Below are 15,102 nucleotides of genomic sequence, written 5' to 3' on the forward strand. Positions count from 1 at the left end.
CTCTGGACAGTTCCTGACATGGACAGAGGTGTCAGCAGAGAGCACTGTGGTCAGACAGGAAAGAACAACTCAACTTCCTCTGGAACATACAGCAGCTGATAAGTACTGGAAGGATTAAGATTTTTAAATAGAAGTAATTTACAAATCTGTTTAACTTTCTGGCCCCAGTTGAAAAAATTCCCAGCGGAGTACTCCTTTAACAAAATTAGTATATTTAAAAGTGCCCTATTTAGACCACCTTTAACTTTCTAATGTTTATGTATATGTGGCTGTATGAGGGCTCACATTTTGCGCCATGATCTTTAGTTTTTATCGATACCACTTTTGCTTATACTTAACTTTTTAATCGCGTTTTATAAAAAAAAATAAAAATTTGGAATAAAATGTGATAAAAAAGCAGTGATTTTGGCCTTTTTTTTTTTTTTTTTACATTCACGCCATTCACCATATAGTATAGTTAACAATATACTTTTTTTTACTATTTTATTTACACTATTTATAGCAATCATTAGATTGTTAATACTGTTCAGTGCTATGCATAGGCATAGCACTGATCAGTATTATCGGCGATCTTCTTCTCTGGTCTGCTCAATGTCAGACCAGAGAAGAACACCCCGGGATGACGGCCAGAGCAGATACTTACTTATACCTACTTTGTACCCTAAAAACCTGCTGATAGGCCCGCTTTAACATAACATCCTGTGTTGTCATCCAGAAGAGGGTCTAAATAGGTATGCATGTAACAAAATGGAATCTGTAGTAAAAGCATCATCATTGACCTCCTGCCCTCATGTAATAAAAGCTGACAAGTTTATTTATGAATTGTTCATATATTTGCCACATTGTCACCTAAGACTGCAGTGTAAGAAGAAATGTCGATTGATTTTCTCTGGAGAAACGCATTGTGCTCCATACCCTGATTTACACATATTAACCTTGGGTCCCAGCATTTAATAGCTCCCGCAATATGTTATTCTTTTATGGGGTGCTGTTACTTTTACTGTATGATCATAAATATTATTTGTGGTTATGAGATTATAGACTTTCGCTCTGAGAATTGACCATTAGTTATTTCATTTCAGAATTAATTTGAAGCGCTCGGCTCATTTTACTGCGGAATTAGATTCTATAAAATTACAATTTCCCTTTTATCTTTTATGTGTATAGAAAGCTTTTAACTTACAAGAAACAATGTATAGAATTACATTTTCTTCATCTTAAGAAATGCCATTGCTTCTTTGTTATCATGCAAAAGAATGATTACTTCCAGAAATTGGGTTTTCATGAACACATGATCGCACCCTGGGAGAGCACCTCCCACGCAGGACAAGATAAAAAGGAACACCCTTATTCACACCTCAGTTCTTTATAAGTAATCCAAGGATATAAACATCCAGGTATATAGGTTAGTATATAAATATTATACATTTCCCTTTTGTATCTCTCTCTATTTTGAGAGGAAATATAAGGGGTGCTGTCATGTGTTCTTGAAACTCCTTACTAGTTATTAATCTTTTTTTTTTTACTCCTCCCATGACATCACAGTTGGAGAGTAAATGGGGTACTTCACACTTACAAACAAGGAATCATGGGACTTGTAGGTAGAGGGAGGGAACATGAAATAGCAATTTCACAAAAAGATAGCCACATCATATTAGTGGACTCAGAATAAAGCCATTTAGCCCCAAGACAAGCACGGATCCTTCCTAAGCATTTCCATTGCTGTCTGGCAAGTAAGTAGTAAAATCACCTTATGGTGGATAACCCCCTTTAAACTAGATGTAAGGAATTAGGAGGGACCATAGCCTGAGGGACTTTGTGCCCAAAGACTAAATCAGACATAGACATTACAGACTTGAACTTATTTCTAATAAAAATATGGGGCAAAATCCAGGTGGCCTACCTACAAATTTGGTCTAGAAAAGAATTAGTCATTTCTGCCCAAGTAGTAGAGAGTGCCCTAATGGAATGGGTCCCAAAGGAATCAGGAACTGGCTGGCCCGTACAGTCTTAGGCTTGAGCTATTGCTAGAAGAATCCTGTTGCCTTACTGGTCCCCAGCCCTGTGTTCTTACCCCCAAACTGGATATGGAGATTCTCAGAACTGCACCAGTCTTTGGTAGCCTCTAGATAACTAATAAGGCACTACCTCACATATAGACAATGCAGCAAAGAAGTACTGTATAATGTTCAGCCCATAAAAAATAGATCCTAGTAGCAAGTGATTGTCTACAAAGGGCTCTTCCAGTAAGGTTTCCTACTGGTGGGCCAGAATTGTGTCCGAGACAAGAGGATCCCCTGGTACCCAAATGCGGAAGTCTGACATTAGTCATGTGACCAGCTTTTAATTTGTTGTTCTAGCATTGCAATTTCTAATCTGGAAGATATTAAAACTACTTGTTTTTTTGCAGCTGATCTATTAATGAGGTCTCCGCCATCAGTCATATCACTGGCAGGGGGAGCTCCAAATCCAGATACATTCCCTTTTAAGTCAGCCAGCGTTACCTTGAACGATGGGACAGCTGTTGAGATTGGGGAAACTTTAATGAAGAAAGCTCTACAGTATTCTGCAACACCAGGGTAAAGTCCTTAGCTTGTTATTACAATAACCCCATTAACAACCAGCTTTGAGCCTTTGGGATCAAGCATTTATTTTTGTTTTCTCACTGTTGTTTTTTGAATTATTTTACTTTTCTTTTTATGTGACACTATGTAGACTTGTTTTCCATATTCAGGGATGTGTGAGGACTTATTTTTTGTGCCGTGATCTTTAGTTTTTATCGGTACCATTTGTATTTTGTTTTTAATTGCTTTTTATTAAAAAATTTTAGGGTATACAAAGTGATCAAAAATTCTGGACTTTGGTATTTTTTTTTTTTTTACGTATACGCCATTGACCGTGCAGTTTAACAAACAAACATTGAGGGGGAGATTTATCATTACTTTTAGAGCATCTTTTTTGTCTATGTTCAGGCGCAGTTCAGGCGCAAGCAGCATATTTTGAGACTTTCATGCGTCTTTTGATATAGACAGTTTCACTCTTTTTGCCTACCCATAGAACTTTATCTTTCTGACCATGCAGTGGTCAGGTATTTATCATTTGTGACTTTTGTCAAAAGTTGCAATTTTGTGCGCAAAGGTAAATTTTTAGGCGCAAAGCTACACCACCTACCAGTAGGCGTGAGAATAATTTCTATCTTCCACAATTCAACCTTTAACCCCTTCCCGAAGAATCCCGTCTATAGACGGCGAATTGCGCAGGTCCTTCGTGCATTCCGCCGTCTATAGACGGCATTCAGTTAACCCGGCGATGCACGGCATCGCACGGGTTAACTGACAGAAGTCCCACTGTTACCAGCGGGGGACAACTTCTGCTAGCCCCCAGGACCATCTGTGGATGGTCCTGGTCAGCGATCACTGTGATTGGTCCCTGTGGACCAATCACAGTGTCTCAGCTGACGCGGGGTGAAAGTTCAGATCCCCTGCTCTGCCCGTCGGGCAGAACGGGTGAAGAGGACCCCAAGAGCTGCGGGGGGACTGCGGCACATAACTGCGGGAGGGACCGGCGCGGCAGTGGGGACCGGGGATCGGCGGCAGGCACACGTGGAGGCGTCAGGCAAGTGAAGGAGGTAGCGTCGGCATCAAAGGCCGCAGTGAAGATCATCACTAATCTTTGCTGCTGCTTCTAGGAGTTTCAAAACTACAACTCCCAGATTGTACAGTGGTCTCCAATCTGTGCTCTTCCAGATGTTGCAAAACTAGAACTCTCAGCATGCCCAGACAGTCCAGGCATGCTGGGGGTTGTAGTTCTGTAACATCTGGCCCTGCTATGCACTGACAAGTACTTGCCAGTGCATGTCCAGTATTTGTTGGCGCTTTCGCATACCAACGCTCAACCCGTGGCGTACCCCTATGGTTACGTGTACCACGGGTTGAGAACCCAGGCCTCTGGTTCTTGGTCTGACTCTTTTTTTAGAAAAGGTGTACGTTAGACAACATTTCACGCTAAAGGAGAGCTGCACCTTATTCATCATTACGCTTATTGATGAATAAGGCGCACGCTAGTCATAGAGTATAGACAAAAAAAGGTGGAAATTTGATCTAAAATAGATATTTCTTGATAAATCTCCCCCTATATTTTTATAGTTTGGACATTCACGCATGCTGTGATAACAGATATGTTTATGTTTATTTTTGTTTACATATTTTTTTATGGGAAAAGGGGGGTTATTCAAACTTTTATTAGAGAATAAATCACATTTATAAAAAAAAAAAAAAAACATTTACACTTTTTTTGTGCATACACTATTCAATTTTATGCCATGGCATAGCATTGATCAGTGTTATCAGTACTCCATTGCTCCAGTCTGCTGAAACTGGCTGGAGCCTTAAAGAACCGAACAGGAGGTGAGGAGGCAGGTAAGGGCCCTTCCACCATCCTCTCAGCTGATCGGTACATCCCGATTAACCCGCAATGCTCCACTGAACTGCCGGGAGTGTATTTTTGGCATTTTAGATGCCGCAATCAACTTTGATTCAAAGCACCAAAAAAAGGGGGGGAAGGAGATATGCTCATAGATGTATAGGGTCCTGTGGTAAACACTCTAAATATGAAACCAAAAGGAAAAGAAACCACTTGAAAACGGACCATGTATAAACTAAAATGAATTTTATTTAGAATAATATAAAGACATATAATGATTACACACACAGCGTGGACAAACAGAAGTGGGAACCAGGGAGCAGGGGGAGATAAAAAGAAGGTAACAATAGTATATATAGTGTCCAAGTGTGCTGAACAATTTAAAGTGCCAGCAGCGTGCCAAATAAATAGATAGGACCAATATGTTTAAAAACGCACACACGCAAAACGGATCACAGAGAAAACCAGATGTAGTAGTGGCATAAAACAGTAACACTCCCTCCGCTCCCCAGTTACCCACCAGACCTCCAACGCGTTTCACCCAACAGGGCTTTATCCAGGAGTGGTGGGCAACTGGGGTGGGGTACCTTATATATGCACAGCCGACCAATCACAATGGTTACACAAGAAGAGATGATTACCCGAACGCCAGTATGCACTCCGGCGCCATTACTGTCCTCCACCGCCGCTACACTGCATTACTGCCGGGTATAGTGTTTAGAATGTAAAAAAGAGCTACGGCAAAATGGCCGTCCCTAGACCCTAGAGGCAAAAATGCTTGGGACTACAAAAAAAATGGCCGCCGCGCATGGGCAGTTTATGAAGTGCCATGTTAGCACAATAAACATCAGAAATATGGCCGCATACATACAAACAGGTAGGCTACATAAAAATGGAGGTCCTAAAAGTAAAGTGATGTACTAGATTTCTAAGTTTTATATAGATAATTGTAGCAGCGGTAATTGTAAGGAGGACATAAGGTGCAGAAGTGCATATAATAGGAATAGAATACATACAAAGAAATGACTAATATACATATAAAACCACATAGGAAAGATATAGGAATTTCATGATAACAAATATGCAAGGTAAAATACGGGAATATATTGACAAATGAAAAATGTAATGAATAATAAGGTATAAAATATAAAATATGCAATAAAGATATACATATATTAAGAAATATATATGAAAAAATTATTTTATATATATATTAATGGGCAGTGAATGTGCTGCAAAATGGATATGCAATACAGTGTAATAAGAAGGGGAGAAAAAACATATATATGTACACGTAAGTATGTAGGTGCAAACACATTACCTACATATATATAGAAAATCAGTGAAGGTGTTAAAGTGTAAGAACTGTGTGAGCACGAATGCGTGAAAGGATGATAAATTGCGTAGTGCAATTAATAAATAATATAGAAAAATATAAGTAGATGCGTGCTACAAAATTACAAATAATGAAAATGTGATGGGATGACACCAATATTTGCGAAAGTGAAGGAAAAGTAAAGACCACATGATGGTGCAATTGGTGACATGAAATAAAGTGAAATAAAATTGGAAAAATTTGACAAGTGTGTGAGTATGCATAAAAACCAGTGTATCACTAAAAAATATATAGAAACTATATCAATTCATAACACTATAAAAGCCACAGTTTAGCAAAAGGAGCACAAAAAATACAAATAAATATAGATAAATAAATAACATGAAAAGAACAAATAAATAAATAAGGTGCAAGTGCGAGAAAAATGGGGGGCCCCCCAGTGCAAAAGTAAGTGAAAAAAGTAGAATAAAGATTAAACATATACTGTATCCACAAATGGACATAACCAGGTCCAGTTAACATATTGTCCCGTATTATAATTCCTATATAATTGCAACTGAGCATATATGTGTTGAAGTTGTTGTGAAGAAATCCTATACTAAGGGGATGCTTGGTAATCAAGAGGGGGTGTCATAGTTGTTGGTCAGACGGCCTGCAAAACAAAGAAAAAGCAAAGAAAAAAGGAGAAATAGGAAAAACCAATTCGTACCATATGAAGAAAACATATAATTGTGAGTATGGCATAAACACACCATGTAGCAGTAAGAAGACATGAAAACCACCCAAGTGAACTGTTAAAAAATGAGAGTAAAATAAAATGAGGGGCAAGACAGCCCAACCCACCAAATAAGCCAAACTCAGAATGTGTATAATAATATAAAAAATATGCATATACACATATACATACACACACACACACATATATAAATATATATATATATATATATATATATATATATATATATACATACATATATGCACACACATGTAATAGATGTTAAATACAAGGAAAATCAACCTCGTAAGTGTAAGTTAGTAATAGTTAATCAACCAATGACAACAGTCATACATAGACAGAATCCCCAGCAGAATGGAACCGTATAAAAGTGCCAAATAAGGGTCCCAGAGGCTAACATAACAGAAAGAAGCATTGTTAAAATACTTACCAGGTGGCAGACCAATAAGAAGCCATATCACAGGAAAGGGGCAAAACTGTACTCATTTAGTCCATATGGAGACCTTGCTCGCAACTTCTCAATCCACATCGTTTCTTTTTTTGCTAGAGCCCTTTTCCAGTCTCCACCCCTTGTGTCAAAATACACGCGATCAATGTGTCAAAATACACGCGACCTGTAACAAAGAGGAATCACACCCATGAGCAATCTTAAAGTGTCTCGGTAGGGTCTTTAGGGTGTCTATGTCATCAACATCTTTGGCCGCAAGTATGTCTAACACATGTTCACGGACCCGTCTGCGGAATTCCCGTGTGGTTAAACCCACATAAATCTTTCCGCACGGGCACGAGGCCAAATAGACAACACCCTTGGTGGCACAATCAATTCGATGTGTGATCCGATACTCTTTACTGTTGTCAAAATTGGCAAAGGTCTCAGATTTCACAATATTTTTACAAGCAACACAATGGCCACATGTGTACGTGCCCCACTTCGGGCCTTTAGACCCAAAGGCATTAGATGGAGTGGTCCCCCTGTGATAACTATGTACCAGCAGATCCTTTAGGTTTTTTGATCGCCGATAAGTCAGCGAAGGTTTGTCCGGGAGATGACTCGCAAGTATTGGATCAGATAGTAATATAGGCCAATACTTGCCTAAAATTTGATGTACTTACGATGTCCTAGAGTGATGGTCCACAATAAGTCTAATCATGTTCTCATTGTCCGGGTGCGCTATGTTCTTTTTTTTGCCCTGTAAGAGAACGTCCCGTGAGGACATTTTTGCACGTTTGCGCGTGTATTTTGACACAAGGGGTGGAGACTGGAAAAGGGCTCTAGCCAAAAAAGAAACGATGTGGATTGAGAAGTTGCGAGCAAAGTCTCCATATGGACTAAATGAGTACAACAGTTTTGCCCCTTTCCTGTGATATGGCTTCTTATTGGTCTGCCACCTGGTAAGTATTTTAACAATGCTTCTTTCTGTTATGTTAGCCTCTGGGACCCTTATTTGGCACTTTTATACGGTTCCATTCTGCTGGGGATTCTGTCTATGTATGACTGTTGTCATTGGTTGATTAACTATTACTAACTTACACTTACGAGGTTGATTTTCCTTGTATTTAACATCTATTACATGTGTGTGCATATATGTATGTATATATATATATATATATATATATGTGTGTGTGTATGTATATGTGTATATGCATATTTTTTATATTATTATACACATTCTGAGTTTGGCTTATTTGGTGGGTTGGGCTGTCTTGCCCCTCATTTTATTTTACTCTCATTTTTTAACAGTTCACTTGGGTGGTTTTCATGTCTTCTTACTGCTACATGGTGTGTTTATGCCATACTCACAATTATATGTTTTCTTCATATGGTACGAATTGGTTTTTCCTATTTCTCCTTTCTTCTTTGCTTTTTCTTTGTTTTGCAGGCCGTCTGACCAACAACTATGACACCCCCTCTTGATTACCAAGCATCCCCTTAGTATAGGATTTCTTCACAACAACTTCAACACATATATGCTCAGTTGCAATTATATAGGAATTATAATACGGGACAATCGCCCCCCATTTTTCTCGCACTTGCACCTTATTTATTTATTTGTTCTTTTCATGTTATTTATTTATCTATATTTATTTGTATTTTTTGTGCTCCTTTTGCTAAACTGTGGCTTTTATAGCGTTATGAATTGATATAGTTTCTATATATTTTTTAGTGATACACTGGTTTTTATGCATACTCACACACTTGTCACATTTTTCCAATTTTATTTCACTTTATTTCATGTCACCAATTGCACCATCATGTGGTCTTTACTTTTCCTTCACTTTCGCAAGTATTGGTGTCATCCCATCACATTTTCATTATTTGTAATTTTGTAGCACGCATCTACTTATATTTTTCTATATTATTTATTAATTGCACTACGCAATTTATCATCCTTTCACGCATTCGTGCTCACACAGTTCTTACACTTTAACACCTTCACTGATTTTCTATATATATGTAGGTGATGTGTTTGCACCTACATACTTACGTGTACATATATGTTTTTTCTCCCCTTCTTATTACACTGTATTGCATATCCATTTTGCAGCACATTCACTGCCCTTTAATATATATAAAATAATTTTTTCATATATATTTATTAATATATGTATATCTTTATTGCATATTTTGTATTTTATACCTTATTATTCATTACATTTTTCATTTGTCAATATATTCCCGTATTTTACCTTACATATTTGTTATCATGAAATTCCTATATCTTTCCTATGTGGTTTTATATGTATATTAGTCATTTCTTTGTATGTATTCTATGCCTATTATATGCACTTCTGCACCTTATGTCCTCCTTACAATTACCGCTGCTACAATTATCTATATAAAACTTAGAAATCTAGTACATCACTTTACTTATGTAGGACCTCCATTTTTATGTAGCCTACCTGTTTGTATGTATGCGGCCATATTTCTGATGTTTATTGTGCTATCATGGCACTTCATAAACTGCCCATGCGCGGCGGCCATTTTTTTTGTAGTCCCAAGCATTTTTGCCTCTAGGGTCTAGGGACGGCCATTTTGCCGTAGCTCTTTTTTACATTCTAAACACTATACCCGGAAGTGATGCAGTGTAGCGGCGGTCGAGGACAGTAATGGCGCCGGAGTGCATACTGGCGTTCGGGTAATCATCTCTTCTTGTGTAACCATTGTGATTGGTCGGCTGTGCATATATAAGGTACCCCACCCCAGTTGCCAACCACTCCTGGATAAAGCCCCATTGGGTGAAACGCGTTGGAGGTCTGGTGGGTAACTGGGGAGCGGAGGGAGTGTTACTGTTTTATGCCACTACTACATCTGGTTTTCTCTGTGATCCGTTTTGTGTGCGTTTTTAAACATATTGGTCCTATCTATTTATTTGGCAAGCTGCTGGCACTTTAAATTGTTCAGCACACTTGGACACTATATATACTATTGTTACCTTCTTTTTATCTCCCCCTGCTCCCTGGTTCCCACTTCTGTTTGTCCACGCTGTGTGTGTAATCATTATATTTCTTTATATTATTCTAAATAAAATTCATTTTAGTTTATACATGGTCCGTTTTCAAGTGGTTTCTTTTCCTTTTGGTTTCAATCAACTTTGATTGCGGTGTCTAAAGGGTTAATGCCAGGCATTGGCCCGATCGCCGATGTCCAGCATTAGCCACAGGACCTGACAGACATGAAGCTAACTCAGCTCCTGAGCTTGCTTTATAGATCTGCCGCACGGCTGCGCCGTATATAAGTCGTAAAGGGGTTAAGGGTAATTTTGTATGTCTTTTTAACTTTTACTTTTTGTATGAACTTGTAAAATGACCCTTAACGTGTATAGCATCTGCTGCATATTTTCTGCAGCTGATTTTGCTACCCACTGAAGTAATTGGGTAGCAAAATCAGCAGCAGAAAATATGCAGCAGATGCTGTAGGTGTAAACGTAACCTTAGGGTATACTACTACTTTATTTTGCTGCAAATTTTCTGCAGCTGATTTCATGATCATTGACTTGAATTGGTAGGAAACTACGTAGCAGCAAACACAAAGCAAAATGCACAGTGTATACGCTATGTTTGATCCCACCCTTAGGGTGTATTCTCATGTACAGTATCCTGTGTATATTTGATGCTGCATACTTAAAACTGAAGATTGTATGATGCATATTTACATTGAAAATCTGCATCTTCAAAATATGAACACAATACTGTAGCTGTGAATAGATCTTTAAAGGGGTATTTCATTAACAAAAAGTGATGGTTTTGCAAGGAATGAATGTGGCCATGCTGTAGTTCCCTGCAGTGGCGAAGCTATAGGGGTCGCAGAGGGAACAGCTGTGCAGAGTCTTCTCCCACTGCTTTAAAGGGGTACTCCGGCCCTAAGACATCTTATACCCTATCCAAAGGATAGGGGATAAGATGTCTCATTGCAGGGGTCCTGCCGCTGGGTACCCCCGCAATCTCACATGCAGCACCCACCTGTGTCCGCTGCACAGAGCGATGATTGCTCCGTGTCTTAAGGGTCATGACTATGGGGTCAGAGTATCGTGATGTGGAGACTCCACCCCCTTGTGACATCACAACCCGCCCCCTCAATGCAGGTCTATGGTAGGGGGCTTAATGGCCCCATAGTCGGGACCCTTCAGACACGGAGCGATTATCGCTCTGTGCAGCGGACACAAGTGGGTGCTGTATGCGAGATTGTGGGGTCTCCAGCGGTGGGACCCCTGCGATCAGACATCTTATCCCCTATCCTTTGGATAGGGGATAAGGTGTCTAAGGGCCGGAGTACCCCTTTAAGGCTGACTGCTTCTGCCTGACTTTCTGAGACTCTGCTCCTTTGTTCAGCATTGTATATGACTTAGCAGCAACAGGTAGGAGAAGTGTGCAGTCAATGACAGAAGCAGAGGTATCGCACAGGCCAGGCAGTCAATGACAGAAGCAGAGGTATCATACAGGCCGGGCAGTCACTGACAGAAGAAGAGGTATCACACAGGCCGGGCAGTCACTGACAGGAGCAGAGGTATCACACAGGCCGGGCAGTCACTGACAGGAGCAGAGGTATCACACAGGCCGGGCAGTCACTGACAGGAGCAGAGGTATCACACAGGCCGGGCAGTCACTGACAGGAGCAGAGGTAGCACACAGGCCAGGCAGTCACTGACAGGAGCAGAGGTATCACACAGGCCAGGCAGTCAATGACAGAAGAAGAGGTATCACACAGGCCGGGCATTCACTGACAGGAGCAGAGGTATCACACAAGCCAGGCAGTCACTGACAGGAGCAGAGGTATCACACAGGCCAGGCAGTCACTGACAGGAGCAGAGGTATCACACAGGCCAGGCAGTCACTGACAGGAGCAGAGGTATCACACAGGCCAGGCAGTCACTGACAGGAGCAGAGGTATCACACAGGCCGGGCAGTCACTGACAGGAGCAGAGGTATCACACAGGTCGGGCAGTCACTGACAGGAGCAGAGGTATCACACAGGCCGGGCAGTCACTGACAGGAGCAGAGGTATCACACAGGCCGGGCATTCACTGACAGGAGCAGAGGTATCACACAGGCCGGGCAGTCACTGACAGGAGCAGAGGTTTCACACAGGCCGGGCAGTCACTGACAGGAGCAGAGGTATCACACAGGCCGGGCAGTCACTGACAGGAGCAGAGGTATCACACAGGCCGGGCAGTCGCTGACAGGAGCAGAGGTATCACACAGGCCGGGCAGCCTGCATTCTGTAGTAATGTATGGAATCTCCTGGTTAGGTTTAGCATCTTTGTAGTATCTCTGATCGCAAATAAATTGTACCATATAATTCGTATTTTATGTAATTCAATTTGTATCCATTCACATATATTAATATTTAGCGTTCCAGAATTGGTTTCCTGGTTGAAAGAATTTCAAAAAAAGCTGCACAATCCACCTACCCTTACATACAGCGCTGAAAAAGGACAGATGGCCATGTGCGTCACTACTGGCAGCCAGGAAGGATTGTCTAAGGTGAGATGGGGCTTCTGTATTTAGTTTAGGCATCAGTGGTATTTTGATTTTAGTTTATATTCTGTGTGTCCAGCTTGGCCCTGTCTAGGCATACTGTACTATAACATGTCTTATTAGGTACTCAGATGCCAAGAGGAACACGCTCTCATGGTGCGCTCACAGGTCGCACCCTTAGTGCATATAAATGGGTGATTTATTGGGATTTTGTTTTTTAATGGTTGGAATAATACATTAAAGACAAAAGAACTCTAGTCCTCAGAATATCACCCAGTCTAAGACCAAGTGCAAAATCTCATTTGGCAACACTAAATTAGGAAATGAGTATTAGAAAGGATAGTGTTTATTTTTACACAAATATTATAAATATAAAACAAATATTCAGTTCAGCACTGGCACAGTCGTGCAGTCGTGTTTAAAACCACAGGGCCCTTGTGATCTATCACAAAATCACATATAATAAAGTATATTGGTGTTTTAACATCTTGGCCTAATCATACATAAAATCATTATTCACCACATTTACCACAACTGTTAGCTCATAGAGGGCTATAATCTAGTTGATGGAAATATCCTAAACATATGACCTGACACCAAAAAAATTTCCTGCATTATGTATCAAAGAAGTAATGAAAATGGAATCAAAACTTCAAATATGAGCCTATAGGGGGCAGATGTATGCCCCTATCCTGTGGTTTGTATTAGTGCTATGCACTTACAAGAAATAGCAAGGCGCAAAATTTAATCTACCGTACTGTGTCTCCACCTGTGAGTGGAAACTATTTGGTGCACTGTACCACTCACCACTCGGTAAATGCGCTTTTGCTCTGCTACGTCCCGCAGTTGTCATTCCAGGATAAAGGAGTTCCAGCTTCAGGTTGGTACTGCCAATGGTATGGGCAGCCATCCGCATTAGCAAGTGAACGCGAGCTCAGCGGAAATCTCTGGTGTCTGACGTCAGCAGTCAGGTGATGGAAACAGGCTTGTCCACAAGCTCTGCAGCAATCAGTCCAAGAGTGGTGGATCACATAGGCTCAATATGCAGGTATTAGTGCATGATTTGTTTGGGTCAATAGAATCCAGGCTGCATACACTCTAGAGCATTTAGATAGCAACAGTGAGTGTCTCAGTCGAAATAAGGCCATATGGCTGTGCAGATTTCAAAGCTAAACGCGTTTCGGGGTATAAATGCTAGTAGTAGTACACCCCTTCTTCAGTAGCTGTACAGTAGGTGTTGCTTTAGTTTACCCTAGTTTATTTAATTGTCAGCTGCAGCACCTTTTTTTCCTTTTTTTTTTCTTACCAGGAATAATACATTGCTCTATTAAATATTTATCTCACCAATTCTTTTAGGTATTTGATATGCTTGTAAGTCCTGGAGATAACGTTTTGGTAGATGCACCAACCTATTCTGGAACTCTGGCAGCCGTGAGTATATTCATTTATTATAGACTTGTGACTTTATCCATAGGATCTGGCACTGTATGGTCATCTGCACACTTGCTGTACTGTGTATAACTGTGTAGATATAATATCTTAAGCATATTTGGCCATATTCTTTTTACATACAGCCACAGGCTTCCACAGCAAAGACTGGGTGCATACTTTTATGCAGTTGACAGGTATTCCGAGACCTTCAGCTGCAGTTAGCAAAAAATCCTTCCAGCTCCCAAAGAACATGAAGTAGGGGAGATTATGATTGTTTTTGCTGTGTGCCTCATTTATGATTGTTGTTATGCTTTTTGTGCACCTGGAGAGGGTGTATATTAGTGTTAACAGATGTGGGGTGTTCTGTATATCTTTTCCCCTGTTGTGCATCCTTTAAAAAAAAAAAATTACAATGTATTAAGTTGCATGCACAACTTATTAAACTAAACACAGAAACCTGCCAGAAAAACTATGCAAATGAAAGGGAAAATTGTGCAAATGTTCCCCCAAATGATACATCTCCTCTAAAGTGTATAATAGACTAGTAATCTATTGTTTGCTTTATAAAAAGCTATTAGGATGTAATTTGTAATGTTATACAGTCATGGCCGTAAATGTTGGCACCCCTGAAATTTTTATAATGTCACACCAAACTCCAACAATGGGCTGGACAAAATTATTGGCACCCTTTCAAAATTGTGGAAAAATAAGATTGTTTCAAGCATGTGATGCTCCTTTAAACTCACCTGGGGCAGGTAACAGGTATGGACAATATAAATATCACACCTGAAAGCAGATAAAAAGGAGAGAAGTTAACTGTGCATTGTGTGTTGTGTGTGCCACACTGAGCATGGACAACAGAAAAAGAGGAGAAAAGAACTGTCTGAGGACTTGAGAATCAAAATTGTGGAAAAATATCAACAATCTCAAGGTTACAAGTCCATCTCCAGAGATCTAGATTTACCTTTGTCCACAGTGCGCAACATTAGTTTGCAACCCATGGCACTGTAGCTAATCTCCCTGGGCATGGACGGAAGAGAAAAGTTTATGAAAGGTGTCAATGCAGGATAGTCCGGATGGTGGATAAGCAGCCCCAAACAAGTTCCAAATATATTCAAGCTGTCTTGCAGGCCCAGGGAGCATCAGTGTCAGCGTGAACTATCTGTCAACATTTAAATAAAATGAAACGCTATCGCAGGAG

General features: G+C 40.3%; 1 protein-coding gene across 2 annotated transcripts in view; it reads left to right on the plus strand.

Moving 5' to 3' along the window:
* The window catches only part of AADAT (aminoadipate aminotransferase), a 48,309-nt gene that overhangs the window by 12,714 nt on the left and 20,493 nt on the right, over nucleotides 1-15,102 (plus strand). For both annotated transcript variants that reach the window (XM_056560859.1, XM_056560865.1), the window contains exons 3-5: nucleotides 2,411-2,579; nucleotides 12,344-12,476; nucleotides 13,827-13,901. In XM_056560859.1, the coding sequence (XP_056416834.1) occupies nucleotides 2,411-2,579; nucleotides 12,344-12,476; nucleotides 13,827-13,901 (377 nt within the window). The remainder of the gene's footprint in view (nucleotides 1-2,410; nucleotides 2,580-12,343; nucleotides 12,477-13,826; nucleotides 13,902-15,102) is intronic.

The sequence above is a fragment of the Hyla sarda genome, chromosome 1 (genome assembly GCF_029499605.1).
Source record: "Hyla sarda isolate aHylSar1 chromosome 1, aHylSar1.hap1, whole genome shotgun sequence".
Classification (NCBI taxonomy): Eukaryota; Metazoa; Chordata; class Amphibia; order Anura; family Hylidae; genus Hyla; species Hyla sarda.